At 42.6% G+C, this 24550-nt stretch overlaps 1 protein-coding gene and 1 long non-coding RNA gene across 4 annotated transcripts in view; one reads left to right on the top strand and one right to left on the bottom strand.

The window, feature by feature from the left end:
* The window catches only part of Dcdc2 (doublecortin domain containing 2), a 162275-nt gene that overhangs the window by 131611 nt on the left and 6114 nt on the right, over positions 1-24550 (bottom strand). For all 3 annotated transcript variants that reach the window (XM_031359050.1, XM_031359051.1, XM_031359049.1), the window contains one exon: positions 24123-24177. In XM_031359050.1, coding sequence (XP_031214910.1) covers positions 24123-24177 — 55 coding nt within the window. The remainder of the gene's footprint in view (positions 1-24122; positions 24178-24550) is intronic.
* The window catches only part of LOC116082201, a 6934-nt gene continuing 4093 nt past the window's right edge, over positions 21710-24550 (top strand). The window contains exon 1 of the long non-coding RNA XR_004115208.1: positions 21710-21758. This is a non-coding gene — a long non-coding RNA (uncharacterized LOC116082201). The remainder of the gene's footprint in view (positions 21759-24550) is intronic.

Here is a 24550-nt window from a genome sequence, read left to right as displayed (position 1 = left end):
TGATATGGTTATAGGGAGACTACTTATTTTCTAAAAGTTTACAACTTTAACTATAAAATGCCTTCAATTGCATCCACATTTATTACTATAAAGTATCTTTTAAAGTTAGCAATGGCCTATGTTTTATTTTTATTATATCTCATTTAATTATTCCGGGGCAGGGTCACACAGTGCCACATTAGGCATGTGAATGTCAGAGGTCAACTTTTGGGAATGGTTCTCTCACTCTGTCACATAGGTCCCAGGAATTGAACTCAGGTCATCAGACTTGGTGGCAAGTGCCTTTACCCAGTGAGCCCTTTCACCAGACCTATGGTTAACGCTGTTCTAATCATGATGAGCCTCCTCACACTTCAGGAGCCTAACAAATAGTCACAAATGCCCCTTGCTTCTCCCCCCCCCACCCCCCACAGGCTTAGTGACCATTCAGCCTGCTGGCAGCATGAAGATAAAACTGCCCACTACTGGAAAGAGCTGGCATGTATTTGAAATCCTCTAACTGAGGTCTTTATTAGGTTATGTGAAGATGAACAGGTGTGCATACTCTGTATATCAGCACATACGCCATGCTCATTCAATGATCTCAAATTCACTTGTTGCTCTCTCTTCAGCTGCTATTATAAAATATAGATGACATGATCTCATCAACACAATTTTTATGTACACAAATAGAACAAAAATTAAAGCTTACAGTAATTCCAGATCCCAGAATTGATGGCAGATTCAGGCCCCTGGTTGAACAATATTTTACTGGCCCCTGGTTAAATAATATTTTACTGTTCAGCTATGATAATTGTTAAAAATTCCAACCAGCCTAACTTCAGGAAGGACCTGGTCACAGAACCTGTGCTAATTACAATGGGCACGGTGCTCAGAACATCCCCAGGAGGCTACAATTACTCTGAGCTGATGAAACACCTCAGCTCTGCCCAGGTCCTGTGTGGATCCCTGCTCTGTGCCCAGCACAGGCACCAATTCCCAGAAGATGGGCTAGAGTTCATCTGTCAGGCCGGCTTGTCATCTCTTACTCAGAGAGTTTTGCCAAATATGTTCACTATCAAATGTATTTATACATCTGGCTTCAGCTATTGTCTAAACAGAATTCTTACTTTCCCTGGAGCAGGAAAACAATTCAGAACAAATTAATAGTTCAGCTGTTCAAAGCACAGCAAGATGGGAAATTCACATTTGACTTAAAAGGGATCCAAAACAGGGATGGGGTGAGAGCTCAGTGAGGTCCTGAGCTGGATCCCAGAATTCATGGGACAAGAAAAAAAAAAAGCCAAGTATGGTGGTCGACATTTATAGTCCTAGTGCTGGGGAGACAAAGACAGGAGGACCCCCCTAGAGCTTGAGGGCCCCTAGCCTACTTGCTGAGTTCCAGGTCAGTGAGAGACTCTATCACATATATATGTATGAAGGTATGTAGGTATGTAGGTAGGTAGGTAGGTAGGTAGGTAGGTAGGTGGGTGGGTAGGTAGGTAGGTTTATGGATGACCAACAAGATGTCTCGGAGGGTAAAAGTGATTTCCATACAAGCCTGAAGACCTGAATTCAATTCCTGGAATCCACAGTAAAAAGAGAGAACTGACTCCCAAAACTGTGACCTTCACATGCATGAGTCACCACACACACACACACACACACACACACTCCAAAAGATAAAATATTTGTCACAGAAATTAATTCTTGGAAAACTTTTAAATGTATGTGTATACTAAACAAACGCTCATATTGCTAAGTCTTCAACAAAATTTGATCCAATTAAATCTATTTCCCAACATGTCTAATGATTATAAGCCATTGACATTACAGTGTAATTTTCTCTTTATTACACTCTGTGGAATATTTTTGAAAGATCACATTAACCCCAGGAACTCCTTATATGCAATGTTAAATCTCTGGCTAATTACATTAATCTAAAAAATGATTAATTCAATGGGCATTTTGCCTTATATAGAAACCAGACAGTACTTGAATACTGTCAAGGCATTCATAAGTAACTCTGTGTGGGTCCCTCTAATGCTATGCTGAAGAGGACAATATAACCCCTATAAAGTTAAAAAATAACCAATTAACCCAAGAGAACTCTCAGAAGTTACGGGAACTGCCACCAACCAAGCATTTAAAAAGAATGCCGCTTAGGACTATGCCTTTTATTTGCATGTTCCTTCTTGCTACATCATACTTGCTATCTCACCATCAGCAGCTTCTGGTTGGTTTTGTTTTTCCAGATTGGGTCTAGGTTACCAAGACAATCTGGGAAGCAGACTACACATTTTCACTAAGAATACAGAGGATCCAACACAGTGTAGACGGCAATCCCACATGAGGATGAGCAGGGCAGGAGAGGAGGGCATGTAGAATAGGGAGACATCTTACACCTGCATGGAAACCAGGGTTCCTGCACCACATATGTACCACACATATGTATGTTATATAAACCCATGTAAATACACATGTGTATGCAGATATTATTCTTAATATTAAGAAAGCTATTGACACACCAACATATGTGCAAGAGGAGATGTTCCCATTGTTAGCCAGCCCGGGCATTAGGCTTTATGCTAAGGGTTCAGTGGAGAGAAGGCAGACACAGACACAGACACACACACACACCATCACTACCACCATCACTTTTTTTCCATGGAGCATAAGAATGACAGTATGAATGTAAAAGATGAACACTCAGCTTCCCATGGGAGCTTGAGCTGGTGCATTTCAAGCCCCGGAATGTTAACAACTCTTCACCAACAGCATTCCCCAACACACACTGCTTCATCACCTGGGAGACTCTACATACGCAGACTGAGGATATGGGTCATGTATTTCACTTCCACATCCCTAAAATAACTTAAAGTTCTTACTTTCTCCAGAGACAACAAAATATTACTACAGTGCAAAGTATCTTAAGTAGAAAGAAAAGCTTTGAAATTTAAACTATTAAAAAAGTATGACTTTGTTAACCCTGGGTGTCAAATAATCACTAAGACAACAGAAATCTCTTATGTTTTCAATGAATATTAGGTAAACAAATGGAATCAGATCCAGGTATCCTTTTATAACTTGAGAAAAATGACATCAATGTAGAAGTATGAGAGAAAATATAAATTTCTACACTCACTTAAGTTTTTCTATAAAATAATCTACAAACTTCATTTTGGTTGATTTCTAGATCCTCTGTCTGTAGCCATATACTGCACAAGGCAAACAGGATAGGAACTAAGTTTGCATTGACAAGCATCATTGGTTTTGAAAAGACAAGAGATGCAAGAAGAAATTCTCCCTAGCATGGTTCAGTGGTACATAATGCACAATTAAGTCTATGGTGCCTCTTCAACTGTTCTAAATAGTTGCAACACATACACTGTTGTTAACCAAAACCATTAAAAATGTACAAGTTGTGTTAGGGCCTGAGACATTTTCTTCCCTAAAAGCAAAATATAATGACTTAAGTGTGTTTCTAACTTACATTAATCTGGAATCTGAACTTAATAAGTGCTTTTCCTATATTTGTATAATAGCAATACTTTTCCAATAGAAGTCCCAGTGAAGAGCCAATGAGATGGTTCAATAGGTGATTGCCACCATGCCTGAAGACCTGTGTCTGAACCCCAGGACCCACGTGGTGGAAGGAAAGAACTGATTCCCACATTACCCTCCCATCTCCACACGTGCTTTGTGGAACACACATATCCACACTGTGCACACAAGTTAACTAATTAACAGTTAACTAAGGCATGGTGGCATATGCCTTTAGGGTTAAAGGCAGAGGCAGACAGATCTCTGGAGTTTGAGGCCAGCCTGGTCTACATAGCAAATTCTGGGACAGTCAGGGCTATATAGGAAAATCTTCTATCAAAAAACCAATGAAATAAGCAATACTTGTGAGAATACTTTGATTTCTAGGGTAGAAGGTGACCCTCATAAATCTATGCCTTTTTAAATGAACAGTCCTAGACAATGTGTTTCTACACCTCTTCAGTGAAGTACTTTTACCTGTGTCACATACGGCACAGGGAGAGTTCTCTACAATTTTGTGGTGGGAACCAACAACACTCCAGTTTGTAACTGGACCAACCCCAAGTACTTCAGACCTGTGGCTTCATTTGGCGTTTGGTTTGTAGTCAAAGAAACTTGATCCTCCTTTGCTTTGTTAAACCAGAGGACAGTTGAATAAACAAACATAAATACCCACACTAAGTTCACACCAAATTAATTATTTCTTGCAGTTATCTTATGAAGATCAGTCATGAGGTTTGTGGCTGATCTACAGAGGCAGGGGGTCTTCGCCCACATGCCAAGCTTATTAGCTCAGAACATTGACAAACAATGGCTGGCTTGTTGTTAGCCAGCGGGTCAGGCTTAATTGAGAAAATATTTACATTCCCTAAGGGTAGAAGTGGGTCAAGAGAACCTCAGCTCCACATCAAAAGTGCAACAGCCAGCAGGTCAAAGCACACGGAGCTGATAAAGAAGAATGTTTAGGGTTCACTGAGCGACTAGCTCACTCTCAGGCAGTCAGTCCTGAGGATTATCTCTTGTTCTACTGAAGTCCATCTCAGAAAGTCCTTGCCTATGCCTACACAACCATGGGTCTTCCCCTATATTTTCTCCAGTAGCCATCCCTCTCTTGGGTCTTATATTAAGGCCTTTGATCCATTTTGATTCGATGTTTGTGCACAGTGAGTGATATGATCTAATTTCATACTTCTATAGTGGAAACCCAGTTTCTCAACTGACTTTTTTTTCCAGTATTTGTTCTTGACACCTTTGTCAAAAATTAGATGACTGTACCAGGCACTTCGGGGGAAGGACTCAGAGCATTTGAGTTGGAACTGGACTGAAAGCCTCCTCCCTGAGCACTAGGTCTCATGCTAGCAGAAAGCACCCTGCACGCTGCCAATGGAGAAAAGCAATCCTTGGCCCTGCCCAGCCATGATGCCCATGAATCACAGCAATAATCAGCACAGCAAAGACAGCCTGAAAGGAGCAATAGTGGCACTTCTCTCTTGGCAGTAACCAGCACATACGGATTCACAGAGACTGCGGAAACAGGTTCAGGCTAGACAGGGTTCTATCACCTAGTGGGGAAACTGGACACAGGGTCCCATTCCTAATCCAGAAGCTCTTTGCAACTGATACCTAAGGATAAAGGGGAAATCAGTCTGTGCCTGGCACTGTGCACTATACACTGTAAACAGAGCAAGATGCACATGACTAGTGGGGCCATGAATCTTACAGAAAAACCTACTACCACCAATTCCTAAACCATTATAACTGCCAACTGCATTCTAAATATCCATCCTTATACCCACAGGCATGTGTAACTATCACCCCTCATTGACCAAGCTTCTTTTTGCAGTAGGAGGAGACCATCACGGAAAGCCACAGCTAGTACAAATGCAGAGCATAACTGAGTGTTAGGAGCACAGACCCAGCTGGTGTATCTACAATACAAACCCAATATCGAAAGCTCGGGAACATTGCACAAGAAGGGGCAGAAAGAGTGAGCGGATCAGGGATTCTACTGTCAGATCAGGTCTTCTAGCTGTAACAGGGAACTTACACCTATGAAATCTCAACAATATGCCTGTCAACAGACCTGTCAACCGTTGTCATCCAGGTGTAGATGCAGAGAAAACTCAAAGGGCCTTGCCCCTAGATGAAGAGCTACAGGAAATCACTAACTGCTGAGACTTGGAAAATTAGTCCTCCCCAGGGAAGAGATGCCTGATTGACTATCCGGTACTGAGGAGTCGGCCCTAGACACATATACATGCAGGCAATTCTGAATGGACTCAGTAGGTTTTATTTATATTGTATTCACTTTTTATATGTAAGAACAATGGTTAAAGAAGAGAAGGTCATGAATTTGAGAAAGAGGTAGACATGGGAGGGATAGAAGAGAGGAAATAAAGGAGTAAGTGATGTCATTATATTTTAATTAAATTTAAATTTAATAGTAATAAAAGAAAATAGCAACATGGAGGGGAAACAGATGAAACAACCATTATTTTAAACATTTATAAGGTTTCATTCCATTGAATACTTTTGACCAGAAAAAAAAATTAGATGACTGTAGCTGAGTGAGTTTATTAATCTACACATCTGGACTCCTTCTGTGGGCTGGGGCCCAGTGTCTGTCACTATGGCTCTATAATATCATTTGTGGTCACATACTGCAGTTCTGCACGCATTTGCTTCCTGCTTAAGACTGCACTGGCTAGGATCAATAAGAATAAAGTTATTATAAAATGCCCTCCTGAAAGCTATTTCTTTGTGGGGTAATTGCTATGTTTATTTACTCATTGTATGGGGTCAGAGAAGCAAGTGTGCCACAACACCCATGTGGAGGTATGGGTACAAGTGTGGCACAACACCCATGTGGAAGTTAGATGGGTGCAAATGTGCCATGACAACCATGTAGAAGTCAGAGGAGCAAGTGTGTCACAACACCCATGTGGAAGTCAGATGGGTGCAAGTGTGCCAAGACAACCATGTAGAGGTCAGAGGAGCAAGTGTGCCACAACACCCATGTGGAGGTCAGATGGGTGCAAGTGTGGCACAACACCTGTGTGGAGGTTGCAGGACAACTTTTAGGAATAAGTTCCCTCCATCCCTCATATGGGTTCCACAAACTGAAGTCAAGTATTTAGGTTTGGTGGCAAGTGTCTTAATGCAATGGGCCATCTCACCAATCCCTTGTATGCCTATTTTTAAAACTAGGGGAGGGAGACAGGGCGGGGGGAGAGAGGGAGGGAGAAAGGGAGAGAGATGGGGGAGAGAGAGTAGAGAGAGGAGAAAGAGAGAGAAAGAGAGAGAGAGAGAGAGAGAGAGAGAGAGAGAGAGAGAGAGAGAGAGAGAGAGAGAGAGAGAGAGAGAGAGAGAGAGAGAGAGATTACTCCCAAAAGTAACTGATGCAGTAGATGGGAGTTAACAGAGACCCACAACTGGACAATGTACAGATAGTTAAAGACTTTGGAGCACTCAGTCCTAAACGGGATGTCTTCATCAAACCCCTCCCTTCAAGCTCAGGCATCTATGTAGAAGAGAAGGCAAAAAGAGTGTAAGAGCCAAAAGTGGTGGGTGACTTCAAGGACACAGTGTCTTTAGCAGAACTGTAGAGCGGTCTATAACCGAACTGATGCACAGAGCCTGTGGCAGCATAAACAAGGCCTGCAGAGATTCAAGCTAGACGGGGTCCCAGCACTGAGAGGAAGAAGAAGGCACAGGGCACCACATTAACCAAGAAGCTATCTGCAACTGACACCTGCTGGGGAAGGGAAAATCTCAGTTTGGGTTTTGGTTTTATCTGATTGAGTGGCTCTTAGTTCATCGACAAACTCCATGTTTTGTTTTGGCTCTTTTGCTTGTTTGCTTTTGGGTGTGGGTGTGGGTGTGTGTACTTTTGTTTCGTTTGGCTTTGTTTTGCCTTTTTTTTTTTTTTTTTTTTTTTTTTTTTTTTTTTTTTTTTTTTTTTTTTTTTTTTTTTTTTTTTTTTTTTTTTTTTTTTGTCTTATTGGTCTTTTGCTTGTTTGACTTTTGTTTAGTGAGAGATTTTTGCTCTTTCTATTTTGGTTTTGTTTTTCTTATTTAAAGAGAGAAAGAACATGAAGTTGGATGGATGGGGAAGTCAGGAAGAGGAGTACTTGGGTGAAAGGAAAAGATCAAAATATATTGTATAAAAATTATTAAAAGATTACTGAAAATATCATCAGTTGGAAAAATTATTGCTAAAGACTATGACAGAACACTGGGTGTCTCCTAAGTAATTAGTCAACTGTTAGCTTTTTCCCAGCCTTCATAACTCAGGCATCATCATCCCTTAAGAATAGAACATCAATGAGATTGGATGCAATTGTTTTTTAAAAAATGTATTGAAATAAAACATATTTGTTCCATTAAGGCCTCCAAGATCACAGCTTGCGGTATTTGTATGTTCCACTTGTCAGGATTACATCCCCTCGTTGTCTTTCCCGATTCCTCTTCCTCCTCTGCATGGATTGCTTGGATGAAGGTAGCTCATGGCAGAGCAGTGCTGTGTTGATATTTACAATGCTTCAGCTACATCAGAGACAGAACAGCGTGTAGAAATGTAGGAAGGGCTGCACAGGAGTGAGGCTCCGTTCTTCTCTTCCCAACCTGTTTATCTCAGGAAAGGCCCTGGGACCACGGCTTGTCTGATGGCAACACCACCTACCAGATTCACCAAAACCAGAATCTCCCACGCCGGAGGGTCCAAACCCAAACATTCCAACTAGCACTGATGGAACAAGACACCCACTTCCTTATGTTCCATCCCAATTCTTCTTAAATAAAGGCATTTACAGGCCTCTCTACTTAGTGACTCCAGACAACTTTTTTACTTTACAGCAAGTAAGCAAATACTAACATCCTCCCAGTTATAACACAGGCTGCGTGGAATCTCAACTTTTATGCTCAGAAGACATCAGAGCAGCCCAAAGCTCAGTCAGCTGGCTTAGGTCCTTGTTCCCAAGCTCCTGTTCCCCAGCCCAGAGACAAGTCTGGAGAGAAAGTCAGGCTTAATATGCTTACTCACCCATAAGCAGAAAAATGCACACAAAGCAATGAAGAGCCTAACTAAAGAGGGATGCTCGCTCTCGCTCTCGCTCTCGCTCTCGCTCTCGTTCATGTTGCACAGAAAGTGGACTTCACGGAACGCCTTTCCTCACTCTTTGCTTGCTTCCCTAAGCACAGTACCAATATAAATAAGAAAACTAAGCTTAGGTAAACCTGGCTTTTTCCACTTAGGTTTATAGAAACAAATCTGTTTTTAAAGGACCTATGTGCTCGTGGCCTGTATGCCTTGCTTTCTACGCTGCAGTGCTGCCCTTACAAAGAGAAGGGAGGGAGAGCTGCAGGTCCTAGGAGGCCAGCCTCCAGGACCACCCGTGAGACATTTAGCCTCTGGTCTAAATGTCTGTGAGGGATTGTGTTGACTGGGTTGATGTGGGGAAGAGACCCAGCCTTGCTGTGCATGACATCACTAATTGGGCGGGGGCCTTGAACTTCAAGAACACTGAGTTAAGTAGAGGGTTTCATCACTCTTGGCTTCCTGACTGTGACTGTGATGGGACCCATAGCTTCAAGCTCCTGCTGCCTTGACTAGTCCACCATAGTAGACAGATGTGCCCTGGAACTGTGAGTTCAAATGGACCCTTTCTCTCTCAAGTTGCTATTTTTCAATGGTGCCAGGGTGACAGAAGTAAGGCTGAGGTGCAGACAGACAGCTTGGTTGGCAATTTTACATGAACCACCCAAGTTTCAAACTATATGGATTAGAGAAGTATTTATAATAACACCTAAAAACTGGAGCCCACCAATGAGGGGAAATGGTCAAGCTTGCTCCACATCTTCAATGGAACTGATTCAAAGAATCCAGAGAATCTGTGATATGACACAGATTAGGTACCATGGAGTCTGCGGGTCTTCCCTGCACCAGTTTCTATCTATTGGCATTGGTTTCTACAATACCCAAATGAAGACATAGTTGGACAAACCTTACCCTCACCCTAACCCATGGGTCTTGCCAACAACCCAGGTACCTGCCCTTGTCTGTCCCTCAGAGATGGGACCACAGGGTACACTCCACCATAACCAATTATTATTGTTATATTATATGGATGCTAGAGATCCAAACCCAGGTCCCCGCTTTGCATACCAAGCATGTTCCCGTGGATCTGTCTTCTCTGCTCTGGATTTACTCTGCCTTGTTTACCCAAGTGGGGTGACTAAGCTTATTTAGACTAACTTTTCTCTCCACGTCTTAATTTCTATGCTTTCCTCAGTGAGAAAGGCTAGTGTATTTTTACCTGAAGGTGTTACATAATATGAAATAATACTAAGAGAAGGAATACAAATCCATCTAAGAGAGCAAGTCTCTTGTGGTTTCCCAAATACAAAGGACAAGATACTCACTCCTCCAAGGTGTTAGGTCTCAAACCTGGGACAATCAGCTAATTGAGCTGCCTATTAATACTGCAAAGCTGAAGCTGGCCACCAGGTTCTCCCAGCACTCTTCAGTCCCTGTTTGTTACAGAGTCCTCCTGGCTGGCATACCTGACTAATACCCTAAACTGCCCCCACCCCGCCCCAGGGCTGCCATTCCCCAAGCTGCTCTTCTTCCCTGTATAATCAAGCCATTTGGGCTATGGAGACCCTTTTTGCCTTTGACCTCCTGCTCTCCCCTCTCCCTTCTCTGTTCTCTCTTCTCCCCACTGCCCCCTCCCTCACATGGCCTGGCTCAAGGTCATGTTCACTTGGGACTCTCCCAGATGTTTCTGTCTCTGCCTCTGCCTATGTTCTCCCTCATATCTACAATAACCTTTCTCCTCCACCCTACCTAGGAGCAGTCATGTTCTTTATTATTTATTTATTTATTTAATTTACTCATCTGGTGGGGAAAAGAAAGTGTTAGCTTCAACCGACTATTACATTTGACGGCATTCTTTCCTTTTTCTTTTTCCTCTTTCATCTACTAAACACACTTCTGAATCACAGCATCCAACCATCAATAGGTATAAATCAGGAGTCGTTTTGTCTGAAGGACATACTGGTCAGCCACCGGCTGATCCTCCCTGGTGTTGCTTTTACTGTAAGCACTCAGAGAGTAGCTGCCTTTTAATGGCTTGTTATTGCAATTAGGTTTCCAGGTTACCAAGGCAAACAACCTCAGGCAGACTCTAAAACCTGTGGTATGAACCAGATGATGAATTGCAATCTTCACACCCATAGGGAGTAGAATAATAAATCAAAGCAAAGGGTCACCATGTACAAAGGGTGCTGGTTGAGCAACTTCCCGCTAAAAAGTCATGCTGTCCAGCTTCAAAGAGAAGAGGAATTTTGTCCCCAAGACTATCTGAAAATTTGGCCTTTGAAAATGGACCACCAGGAAGAATGCTTAAGAACTTTTACACTGTAACTCTTTTGCCCTGGGAAGGCTCTCGCTCTACTTAACACTTTCTTCTCTAAAGACTACCGTGGGCTGTCAGATTATGCCACTGTCTTTGACTCCCAGTGTTTTATTTCTCTTTCTATCCCAATCATAATTCAAGGAAAGACAGAGTCAAGAGGGCAGAGAACCACAGCAACTGAAAAGTAGGCAAACAAAGCTCACAGGGCCAATGTTTTAAATTGACACTTTTGACCTAAATAAGAGAAGTTAGATCTGTGTTTAGTCAAGGTTTTCAGTGGTGTGATATCTTTACCCGGCATGGCAGGACCTGGATGTGCTCCCAACAAGGCTGGTTTGCAGTTTTAGAAGTAGGTATTTTCACCATGAAGAGGAATTACTGTGAGAAGCAACTGGAATATGGCCAGGAAAGGAAGCCAGGTGCTGGGTGCTCTTTGTGCTGTCTAGTATGATGAAGCTGCATCCTGACCCTTGTCTACTTGCCCTCTTCCATCTCGAGCTCTTCCAGTCAGCCTCTCTTTTGCTCAAACAGCTACAGATATGCTACCCACTCCGTCAGATCTTGCCTGTGTAACTGGAAGACACAAAGAGGTTTCTTTTTTTCCTAGTGTGTGAGACTCTACAGATTCCCTTCACTCAACTCTTCAGCAAGCAATGAGCCATGTTCAAAGAGAATGCTAACAAGCCTTTCTTAGATCAGTCTGTTTGGAGTGTCCTATATTGACTATGTTTGTAATGATCATGACCTGTCTCATATTCTAAGATGCTAAATGACCTCCATCCTCCTTCTCACTAAGCAACCTAAGCCAGTAAATGAAGACACAGGGGAAGTATGAAAAAGAAGAGGGCTTGTTCTCTCCTCCTCCCTCCTTTGCCCTCTCCCTCTCCCTTCTTCCCATAGCTCAGAACTCCACAACCATTCTGTGATGATGACCAATCTACATGACAAAGAAAAAAACAAACAGAAAAGACAGAAGAGGAGGAAAAACAAGTGTCTATCCAATGGCCAACATTGGTTCTATTGCTATGTTACTTTCCAGATGAGTCTAGTATACAGTCTTCAAGTATTTCATTAAAAATAATGAAGCAAAAAAAAAAAAAAACAGAATGAAAGAAAGTCACTCTTCTGGGCCCTTTCTTAATTCCTAGCATACAATATCTATAAATAAAACACAGTGCTGTTTGTGCTACTAAGTTTTGGGGTGATTTAAGATTCAATCCTAAAACTGGGTATTCTACCTTCACTATTTGTTGCTTTGATAAAGCAGTCTAAATAAAAGCAACTTAGGGAAGGGCAAAAATTCTTTCAATTTACAAGGTTACAGTCCCTTGTACAGGGAAGGATGGACAGAAACTCAAATAGGAAGTTGAGGCAAAAATCATGGAAGAATGTTGTTGCTTCCTGACTCGCTCTGTGGTTCATGTTTGTTAGCTTCCTTATACAGCCCAGGACCTCCAGCTCAGGGAATGGTGCCACCCACAGTGGACTGGTCACTTCTATGCCAATTATCAACCAAGTCAGAAGTCAATCCCCCACGGGTGGGGACAGGGGACTTGTAAACCAATCCAATCTAAGCAATCCCTCAATAGGCACTCCCTCCTCAGATGACTCTAAGCTGGACCCTGGAAGACCTTATGATAGTAATGCTTAAAGCCCAGACTGTCTGCAGCCATCTTCATGTATCTAGAAAAGTTTGTTTATTATTTATTCAAATATGTACACATATATCTTTGTGCCAGAATCTGTTTTAGATGCCAGGGCAATATAGAAATGAACATTAAAAAGGTATGATGATCCATATATCTTAGAGTTTACAGGCTTGAGGAAAAGACAGACTTTATTCAACAATCCAACCATACAATGGTAAAAAGTCAACTCAGAACTCTTTAGAACAAAACTCTAGGTGCTCCCACTTGTTAAAACCCTAAGGATACAAAAGCACTAATTAGAAGAAGATTAGGAGAGGAAGGCATGAGCACTTCTCCAGTGTGCTGACCACTTGTACGAGTCAGCTTTGGCGTTGTTGTTGTTGTTATTGTTGTTGATGTTGTTGTTGTTGTTGCAGTTGCTATTGTTGCGGTGGTGGTAGTGGTTGTAGTTGTAGTGATTGCTATTGTTGTGGTGGTAGTGGTTGTAGTTGTGGTTGTTGCTATTGTTGTAGTTGCTGTGGTGGTGGTAGTTGCTGTTGTGTTTGTTGTTGTGATGGTGGTTGTTGTTGTCCTTGTTGTGGTTGCTATTGTTGTTGTTGTTGTTTTTAAGACAGTGTTTCACTGTGTAGCCCTGGCTGTCCTGGAAATTGCTCCTTTGTAAACCAGACTAGCCTCAAACTCTGACATCCACCTGCCTCTGCCTATTGAATGCTGGGATTAAAGGTGTGCACCCTGGTACTGCACAGCTTTCTATGCATCTGATATTGACGTACATGGTAAGCTTTATCTTTTTCCTCAACTCCCTTTATCCCACTCATAAATAAGGTAACAAGAGTCACACTTATAATTCAGTGTATATGTTTAAAAATATTAAAATAGAACAGAAAAAGATGAGATATCATCCAAAGTTCTAAAGATGAGGTTTCTCGCATACTAAAAACCCTAGCATTGATCTGAAGGTAGGGGAGAAAGAAGGAAAAGAGGCAGAGGAAGGTGAGAGAAGGGAAGGGAGAGTAGACAGGAGAGAAATAAAGAGGAGAGGCTGAGACCTCTGGTGACCTCAGAGAGGAGGAGCCAATTGTCCAGGTATGAAGACGGTCGCTTTGATTTTGACCGAAAGAAGACAAGTTGTTATTGAACTCTCGAGAACATTAGTAACTACCTGTCATATTTTGGCTTCCTGACATCTGAGCATACTTTATATTTGAATAAACAGTTCATTTGTATCAGTTGCTTGTCCCATTACAGTGACAAAAGCAGCTTAAAGTGGCAAGGGTTTCTTTTAGCTCAGTTTTAAGCATAAAGCCTATCGAGGTGGGGAAAGCGTAGATTGAGTAGTAAGATCAGCTGACCACATTGCCTCTGCAATCAGGAAGCAGAGAGCAGACAGGAAGTGAGGCCCTGGCAAGTCAACCTCAAGACCATCCTCTAGTGACTCACTTCCTCTACTGAGGCTCCACCTCCTAAAAGTACCCAACCTCCCAAAACAGGGCCATCAGCTAATACCAAGTGATCAAAGGCATGACCCTATTGGGGACGTCTCACACTCAAACCATAACAGAGATGAAATAACACTCTGAAGTTCTGAGGTGGAGACTGGAAGTTAGCTTGTCTGCAGCATAGGATAGTCCTCCCCATCCTAGCAAGTTATTTCATGTTCCTGATAATATGGTTGATATTATTCTAAACTTCTGGTCAAAAGAGTTAAAGTAACCAAATGGCCCTTAGTACAAAAAATTTAATCAATGGTTCCAGTCTCAGTATCCCTGTCTCTAATCTCTTCACACAGTAGTAAATTTCCATGTAAAAATACTTTCAGTTTCCCATGGGAGTCTTTTCTAAGTAGACATGCCAAAGCCATTTCAAAGACTGCAGTGGAAATATTCAACATAAATATCTTGTCCTATAGGGAATATAAGCCATGGCAAAAGAAAAAAAAGCCAATTAAGACAACAACTAAAATAGCTCTAGGCAAGACTGTCACTAACAACTTCTTAAGGAAGGGCATTGAGGTAATCAAAAGAAAGCCATGCCCCTGTCTAGACTCACATTCCAATGTCCAGTCTTCCTTCTATATTTTCTATCATGATCCAATCAAGTATGGCAAATGTTAAAGACCTCCACCTGACTCAGCACTCCTTCCACAGCAAACAGACTGAGTGATTGATCGCCTTCAATTTAAATTCTTCTAGCATGGCTGGAAATGCTTCCCTCTGCACAATGCCAGATAATAATGAGCAGGTCTCTCCAACTGTGGGCTCACTAGTAGACTTCATAAAACATCACACACACACACACACACACACACACACTCACACACACATACACACACACACACACATATACATGTTTCATTGCAAGGCTGCCAGAGGTTTCGCTAAGTAACCCAGGTAAAGGGCTAAATACATAACATAGAAATCACATGAGCTCAAGCCAGGGCTTGCAGATCCTCCAACAATGTATATTCCAGCAGTTGGTGTAGTATTCCAATAGTTGATGTGGTATTTCTGATTGTCTTTGTTATCAAAAACACTAAGAGTGGCCAGACACCATAGTGGATGCCATTAGTCCCCAGTACTCAGGAGGTAGAGGCAGGTATATCTCTGTGAGTTCAAAGTCAGCACGGTCTACATACTGCATTCCAGACTAGCCAAGACTACATAGAGAGATCCTTTCTCAAACATACAAACAAAAAGTGCCCCTTGTGTCTATGAGTGGAAACATAATTTGGATAGTTATTGTCTTGGGTCATGTTACTATTGCTATGATGAAACACCAAGACCAAAATAAATGTGTGGTTTAAGCTTCCATGTCACCGTTCATCACCGAAGGGAAGTCAGGACAGGAACTCAAACCATGTTAGAACCTAGAATCAGGAGCTGACGCAGAGGCCATTAAGGGGTGCTGCTGACTGCCTTGTTCCTTGTGGCTTGCTCAGCCTGCTTTCTTATAGACCCCAGGACTACCAGCTCAGGGATGGCCCCACCCACAATGGGCTGGGCCCTCTCACATCAATCACTAATTAAGAAAATGCCTTACAGGCTTGCCCAAAGCCTAATATTTGGAGGCATTTTCTCAGTAGAGGCTCCCTCTTCTTAGATGACTCTAGCTTATGTCACTTTGACATAAAAATATCCTGCACACTAAAAACAAACAAACAAAAATCAATAAAATGACTCCTACTGATATTCTTCTTCTATATTCATTGATCAGTCTGTTATCCAGTCTTCATCAATCCAAGAAGCTTCCTCCTGCAGCAGACAGGAAAAGGCAGAAACTCACAGCCAGATGAGAGAGAGACAGAGAGAGAAGAAGGAGAGAAAGAGAGAGAGAGAGAGAGAGAGAGAGAGAGAGAGAGAGAGAGAGAGAGGGAGAAAGAGAGAGCTCTTGGAACACACATCTCTAAATAGGAGGTATCCATCAAATTCCTCCCCTCAGAGCCCAGGGAATCCAAGGAAGAGGAGGAAGAAAGAGTATAAGAGCCACAGGACATTGGATAGCAGGATTACAAGGTCCTCTGAATCAACTGAGCAAAGCCCATATGAACTCAGAGAGACTGAAGCAGCAAGCACAGGACCTCCATGGGTCTGCACCAGGGCCTCTGCACAGATTGTAGCTTTCAGCTTAGTATTTTTCTATGACTCCTGAGTGTGTGAACATGTGGGTCTCTGACTCTTGTGCCTATTCTTGGGCTCTTTTCCTTCTGTTGGGTTGCCTGGTCTAGTCACAATGCATTTTTTTGCTTCTATCTTATTAAATTTTATTTTGTCATGTTTGGTTGTTATCTCTTAGAAGCTTATTTTCTAATGACAGACAGAAAGGGAGTAGAATAGGAGGGGGGAGAGGAAAGGGGGAACTGGAAGGAGTAAAGGGAGGGAAAACTGTAATCTGGATATACTGTATGAAAAATGAATCTATTTTCAATAAAAGGGGAAAAAATAAATACCAGCCAGCATGGTTACCCAGGCCAGAAACCTAAGATGTATTATCCCTCCATTACCACCTGGCGCAACACACCCATACACACCCGTACACACCCACATGTGTGAACACTTGCTTTCCAGCTATGATGCTGTTTGGGAAGATTATGGGACATGCAGGAGCCTTACTGGAGGGAGTGGATCACTGGGCTAGCCTTGAAGTTGAATAATCTGGTCCTGCTTCTTGTCTACTCTGTATTTATGGACTGCAGACCCAATGTAACCAGACAGCTTATGCTTCTTTCACCGTGCCTTCTCAGCCACAATCTGATTACATTTACATTTACAGAACACGTTATTTAAATTTAAAGGCTTTATTTCTATCTCAGCTTTTCTTATACCATGGGCTACAACCCAGCACTTTTCCTTAAGCTGATTTCATCAAGTATTTTGTCATGGCAGTGAGGAGAGGGAGTAATAAATATTCCACTATCAACTCATAAACCGTTTCTCAGATCTGACCCTTCTGCTTCACTACCTCAGTCATCAAGAGCACATGATTGACCCCTGAGGAGTCTCCTGGCTTCCAGCCTCACCTGATTCACCCCTGAGGAGTCTCCTGGCTTCCAGCCTCACAGTAGTAACAAGAGAGACTGTGTCTACTCCCTGCTGAAACTCCATCAACATCTTCTGCCTGACTTTAGGGAAAAGTTTATTGTTTATTTAGTTATATTTTTAGCACTATAGTTAAGTTTCTTCCCATTTCTCAAGCCCTACCTCCATTCTCTGCCCCCGCCCCCAATGCTGGCTCTGTCTTCCTTCATCCAGGAGTGTCTTTTCCACTCTGAGTGCTCTTCCTCTACTCTGCTAACAGGGCTCAATAGAAGTATTGGTTCATGGAGGGAGCTACTGAGGACACTGGGCCTCTAGCAGGTGCCCTCCAACACCCTGTGCTTTCTGACTCTGACCACACAGTCTTTCCTCAGGCAGTAGAAGCCTTCGTGTAACAGGCAGCTGATGGACCCTTGCCAGCCTTCCTCATCATTGTAAACCCAACTCACATGAGGCCAGGCACATAACATTTTCTAAAACTTGGAAGACCACTTACATTAGGTGTGGATCTGAACTAGCAAGAATGGGAATGAGAGCTCATAAATCTTTGAAAGCCCAAATGCCTGTTGCTAGTAGAGAGAAGTACAAGACTATAGAGGCTGCCATTTATAAGTTCCTAGAGAGAGAGATTCCTGTTAAACATCAGGCATTGTAGCAATTGTGCTGAGTTGACTCGGTTGTCTCTTTCCCACAGTCCTGGGCCACTCGGCGTTCTGACCCCAGCTAGCAGGTGGGCCGAGAGTGACTTTATTTCAATAAACAAACATCCAAACTATGTAATCATGGGATGATATCTTAGCTGGATCTAGCTGGCTGCTCACAAGGGAGTCTCTCATGGTGGTATGTGGGAATTTTCACTGTTGATCAAGCCAGACATTAGGTACACAGCTGCATATTTGTGATGAAACCAACTGAATGGACGTCAATGGCCCAGCCCTGAAAGCAGCTTCCATCCACGGGTGCTGGGCCTCGCTGGAGCCTGTTTTACACAGGAGGAGATGGTATACAGCCTGCTATCTAGATGGTCTTTGGTTGTTTCTGGAGGATAGTGACCTATACAGGCTGAAGGCCCCTTTGTAAGCTGTAAGGAGCAGCACACATGAGAGCTGCAACAGGATCTGGAGAACAAACCAAAACTGGAGACTGAGTAATCTAAGTGTTTACTTATGTATTGGATTTCTCTTGTTGCTTGGAGCAACTTATTAATGTAAGCAAGAATAATACAAGCTCTAATATGCATGTCTGCCAGTTCCATGGGTAGCAGATTTACTAAAATGATGTCTAAATGCAGAGAGGATTGCAAACATTTTAAGTCAGCATCAGACACCCTGACTACTGGCCAAACCCAAACCACCAATGTACTAGCTTCGATCATAGCTGCTGAGCATTACTGGTGGATTTGTTTTCATTCAGCTAGTATTTGACAGGTTGACATAGATGTTTCTCTGACCTCCATAGCAGCATCATGGTACAAGCATGATCATACACAAAATATGTAAATATAAAAATCATTTTAAAAGAAAAATGCAACATAATCAATTGTTCTTTAGAAGAAGAAGAAAAAATCTTTCTTCAAAGCCTTGGTAACATCTTACACATTAGAATTATCACGACCTCTGTCTTATAAAGAAATGCTTCTCATGAAACAGTGTTGCTGAAATGAGGGGTGGTCTAAAGAGCAGAGAGAGGCTCCCATCGCTGTTAGATGAATTTATAGGAGTTTTCTTTTCTTTTACTCTTCAATAAATTAGTATACCCAAGTCTGCTGACACCATCTGCAATGATTTCCTAGAGTTAAAGAAAAAGCTGTTTAACCCTTTAGTGCCTGCTCCTTTGAACTCCCTTGAGAACTCAGAATATGCAAGGTAAAAATTAGTGAGTGCAGCCACGCAGTCCCCATGCCTTCTTGTAGCATGGTTAATAATTATGCTCAGCTTAATGTCTAGAATTCCAGACCCAGCCAAAGCACTTTAAGTAGCAATTTCATGGTATATTTCATTAGAGATCATGCCTAATGATTAAACTGAGCCAGGCAAGTCTCAGGAATGATATTTTCCATCTGAAGGACATTCATCCAAGCAGATGACCTGAGCTGTGGCTCACACCCTTTCCAGAAAGGCCAGGTTTTACAGTTTCAAGTGCTTCCTTCCCTTCGTCTCACATCCTGGTACCTACCATGTTCCCCACACAACTAAGGTTACCCAGGTTCTCATAAAGAAAACTCCAATGTGAGCTGGGTCTATCCAAGACAGTTCAGCAGCATGAGTTTTTTCAACAGGGGGCTGCCATGCCTTACAAAGGCCTTTACTGGGTCTCCGTTCCTAACTAGCAGACGTCTTACCAAAGCCGTGTTTCTCCCAGGTACAGAGCACCATTTAGTCACCAGCAGGTCCCTTGGAGAAGGACAAGCCCAGCCCTCTCGCTCTTCTTGCTTTTCTCTTTACTGGTCACCAGGGCTCCTCCACCATTGGATGAGGACCAACCAAGAGAGAAAGAGCATCCAAACGACTCTTGATTTTTAAAAAGAAGATGTTGGAGTAAGCATACAGATGACAGTGACTGGGCTGCTGAGGTGGCTCGACAGACGAAGGTGCTTGAGTCTGTTTAATCCTCCAGATCACATGAAAGCCACCTTCGGCATGTTGCCCTTTGACCTCCCGCAACACACTTACACCATATAAATAAATTAATAACAAGTATCTTTACTGATATTCAGTGTGTGAATCAACAAGACTCACGGAAACAAAACGAAGCCCTAAACTGTTCTGTGTTCTAATCAGCAGGAATACAGAATGGGAGGAGCTCAGGAGCACTGTGGGAGGAAGGAGAGAACAAAGGGTTCACTCACAAGTGTGAGTAAAAGCTGGAGCCTGGGCTGCCGTGTCTTAAGAAGGGCGAAGGTAATGCTAACTTTCAGCTGAAACTTCTATACTACCAAACATACCCTCCAGTTCCATAAACCACTGGTAAATGCCACTGACGTGAGAGGGGGTTTATGTTGACGTCATGAAGAGGACTTTGTTTCTCGATTAATGGCATACTAAACAGACAAAAGTCAAAAGTCATGACAGGTCATACACTCAACCAATACTCTAGAGCCAGCAAGGCCAGAAGAAGGCAAGACCATGGCATATTCATCCTTCAAAAATTCACAAGAGACCTAGGGAAGAATATTGAATATTTTCAAGGCTGCAGTGAGGCACAGCCCAAACATCATCTGAGTTACAGCCAATCAGGAATTACGTGTTTATAACCTGTGGAAATTTGTATGAATTTCCCACAACTCAATTATTTCTTGTTCCTCAAATAACAGTCCCTTTATTCTCTGATATAATATAATATATTTCATCCAAATTTTAAAAATTCAGAAACTGTGCTTCTAGCCCCCAAAATGTGTTCTTGCACCAAAGAAGCTTTTTAACATCAAGTTTTACAGCAAAGGCCAACAGTGAAGAAATTAAAATTAACTTAAAACCAGATGGTCATGGTTAAACAAAGTAAGCTCTGTTGACCTGGACTCTGCTTGATTGTTGTTTCCCAGGTGAGATGGGAAGTAGGTATTCACTGGGGGTGACCTTGAGGCCAGAGTGATTTAGCAGTTAAAATATGGGGGCAGCAAAGCTGTGTGGCGGTGTGTGGCGGTGGGCTCAGGAGAAAGGCAGTGTCTGCATACCTAGGCCCTGAGAGCACTGCAAAGCTGCCGCACAGTGTGGGAGTCACAGAGTGTCCCGCCAACGCCCGGCTGGCCTTCTGCCTGCCTAGCATCTGAACCTGGCCGACGCAAGACTACCTTGTTCTCACATCCTTCCAAGCCAATTTTCACTCTTTCATCCAAACACGTGTTTTTACTCTTTCAGTGACAAATATTAAATAATTTCTTCTATGATTTATAGAAAGAAATATTTTTAAGAACTTGATAAACAGGCCAACAATAAAAGACTCATATTTGAAACACGTATCAACCTTTTAAAACTCTACCTGCACCTCCCCAAGCCTCTAGGCATACCTCTAGTCAGGTACATAAGCCTCAGGAAGACTATAGTTAACGTCATGGTGGAATGGAAATGTCCCCCTAGGCTTGTGTGGTGCTGTGGGGGGTGGGGGGCTAGGCTGTGGATCACTTAGGAGGTAGAGCCTAGTTCGAAGAAGTGGGTTGGGGTGGGGGATTATATCTTGAGTTTTATAACTTAGCTGTTTCCTGTCCCAGGAGATTTGAGGAGGTGAGAGAGCCTCAGCCTCATGTTCCCATGGGCACAGAGCCACCTGTTCCCAAGCCTTCACACTGTGCTGGATGAATACTCTACAACAATAAAAAGAGATGGATCCCTTTAAGCTACATTTTTCTTCTACTGTATCTGGTCACAGGACACAGACAGTAAATAACACAGTTGCCTTATTCTGTCTCTTACCCAACTCTAACCTCCTACTGAGCACAGCCATGGGGCATTTGGTTTATAAGACACACCGGAAACACCTCCAAGGACATCCAAGTGCTCTATTGTGAGGGCACCTGTTCTCTACCTCTCTATCCATTGTGAGCTATGGCCCCTTTATATTAAAGAGACTTTGACTCAAAATAGCTATCTACAAATGCCACTGTCTGGAATACCCTCTCCCCAGATGGGACAAGAGGAACTGGGGTAAGGAATGGAATTCACATGTAGGTCAGAACAGATGGAAGCTCCTATCAGAAAAGTCCACAGACAGCTTCATAACAAGACGGCAATCCCAAAGAGAATGGTGTAACACAAATCGTCTTTAAACTGAGTCACCATCCCAGTCAGTTAGAGCTACTATTGCTCAATGAAACATCATGATCAAAGCAACATGGGAGGAGAGGGTTGATTTAGCTTACAACTCTCAGACCATGCTTCATTGCTGAGGGTAAGTCAGAGCAGGAAATCAAGCAGGGCAAGAACGTGGAGGCAGGGGCTGATGCACAGGCCATGGAGGAGTGCTACTTACTGGCTTGCTCTTCATGGCTTTGCTCAGCCTGCTTTCTTACAGAATCCAGGACCACTTATCCAGAGATGGTACCATTCACAATGGGCTGGGCCCTCATACATCAATCACTAATCAAGAAAATGCCCTGCAGGCTTTCCTATCGCCACCATCTTATAGAGGCATAGAGGCATTTCAAATGAGGTTTCCTCCTCTCAAATGACTATAGCTTGAATCATTATGAGTTGACACAAAATTAGCCAGCACAGCAGCAAAGTAGAGGAACAACACTAGCTGCCTTTCTAATGTCGCATCCAAAAAGAATCCTGGGGCTAGAGAAATAGTTCAGTGGTTAAGAGCACTTGCTTTTCTGCAGAAAGTCCTGGTCTAGTTCCCAGCACCCATGACGTACAGCTCATTGTCATCTGTAACTCCAGTTCCAGGGTATGTGACACTCTCTTGGTCTCTGAGAACACTAGGCATGCATGTGACACAGCATATATATACAAACAGGTAAACACTCATAAAAAATATAAATAAACATTTTTTAAAGATAAAATCCATGGAGCTGGGAAATAGCTCAGTTAGAAAAGTACTTGCCAACACTCACTCAATAGCCAATGGGCGCATGCCTATAGCTCTGCTCTTCCTGTTGCTCTGGGTATGCAGCACCAAGCGCAGAACGGAAAAGCTACTCTCAATGAACCTGTTGCACATCTGTTCAACACTTTCACCACAAAGACTGAAGCTCATGTTATTGAGGAATTCCCACCTCTCAGACTCTACAGCAGAAACCCATGTTCCAGTGCCAATTGCATCCAAAGGTGGCCTATCAAACTGATGCACATAGATTCTTGTCTGGCTAGTTCACTGATCTGTTCTTTATTTCCACTCAGTATAGCTATTAAAAGTGTTCATTCCTTAGACATGATTAAAAAAATCACAACCAGAAAAAAAAAATGTATACCATTGTCTGCTTTAAGCTTTAAAGCCTATCACTTTCATAGGCAATTAATGTGATGTGCATTGAAAAATGAAAAAGATAGGCAAAATATTATTTTAAACAAGATCTGGAAATAAGCATGTCTTCCATAAACCATTCAGTGAATATTCATTGAATAATGAATGTAACCTCACATTCTTCAAATACTGCACAATTAGAGTTTTATCTTATATGACTTTCCTAGAGGGACCTAGTTGGCCTTGTTACATGCTTAAGTAGAATGAGAAAGAAGGTGTGGAGCAGTACACAGCCTCTCTGGGGTCCGGACTTTGGCTAGAAAGAACTGCTTTTTTCTATATGGCAGTCCTGGATCTAGGGAACGTTGAATAGAAAGAGTGTCCACCTGGGCTAGTGAGCGGTGTCCAGTCTGATCTACATCTTTCTCTGCCACAAGGAAGCACTTCAGGCAGAAATGTTAAGTTCAAGAGAAGCCTAGGATATGATAGCTTGAGGCTAAGCTTAGCAAGACCCTATCTGCAACATAATAACTAACTAACTAAATCAGGACAGGGAGTGTAACTCCACAGCATGGCACTTGCTTAGCATAAGTAAGTCCTTGGGTTTAATCCCTAACACAAGAAGATAATTTTAAAAATGAAAACAAAACATATTTTTGAGCCAGGCATGGTAGCACACACCTTTAATCCCAGCACCTGGGAAGCCGAGGCAAGCAGATCTCTGAGTTTCCGAACAGCCAGGACTGTGTAGAGAGGCCCTGTCTCAAAGAAACTGAAAATGATGACCCAGCAAGTCCAACATGGCAACTATGTATCTTGTTGGAAAGCCTCAGGCCGGAAGTGTGATCCTGGCTGTTTCTGACCAGTAAGCAATAAGGACCTAGGTGGGAATCCAGTCCTGAATGCCTGAGCATAGTATCTCTTCATTTCTAACAATAGCCCAGCAAAGAAATGTTTTCCTTAAAGCATACTGTGGTCCTTACATACACCTGAGACCTCATATCTTACTAGTAGAGTACTATCCACAGTCAGACATGCTATACGCAACAACAACCAGACATTAATGACATTAATTTAAAGTTTCAAACTAGAACTTGTATTACCTCAGTATTAACAGCTTCCATTGGTCTTTTCTTGATTTCACCTATGTCCAAGTAACTAGAAGGGAACAAAAAAAGTAAGGGTTGCTTTTACAGGTTGGAAGTCAGTTACATAAAACGTTTAAGCATTATGAAAAAGTAAAACCAGTCAAGGGAAATGCATAACCTGAAGCAGAAATCAGTAGGCACTAGATCATGAAAGTGCCATTCGCACAGCCTCACCAAGCTGAGCTGAAGCCGAAGCCTAAGCACCGAGGGATTAGAGTAGAAAGACACACTTTGGGTAGGAAGCTCAGCTTCCTCAGTATAGACTCTCAGTCTGTCTGGGCTGACTTTCCCTCTCCTTCTCTCCATTTCTCTACCCTGTCCCTTTTCCTGTCTGCCTCCCTCTTCCCCTCTCCTTCCCCCTTCCATTTTTTTTTTTTTTTTTT

The sequence above is a fragment of the Mastomys coucha genome, unplaced genomic scaffold, assembly GCF_008632895.1.
Source record: "Mastomys coucha isolate ucsf_1 unplaced genomic scaffold, UCSF_Mcou_1 pScaffold7, whole genome shotgun sequence".
NCBI classification, from domain to species: domain Eukaryota; kingdom Metazoa; phylum Chordata; class Mammalia; order Rodentia; family Muridae; genus Mastomys; species Mastomys coucha.
The sequence above is the reverse complement of the archived record's forward strand: the minus strand, read 5'-3'. Positions and strand labels throughout refer to the sequence as shown.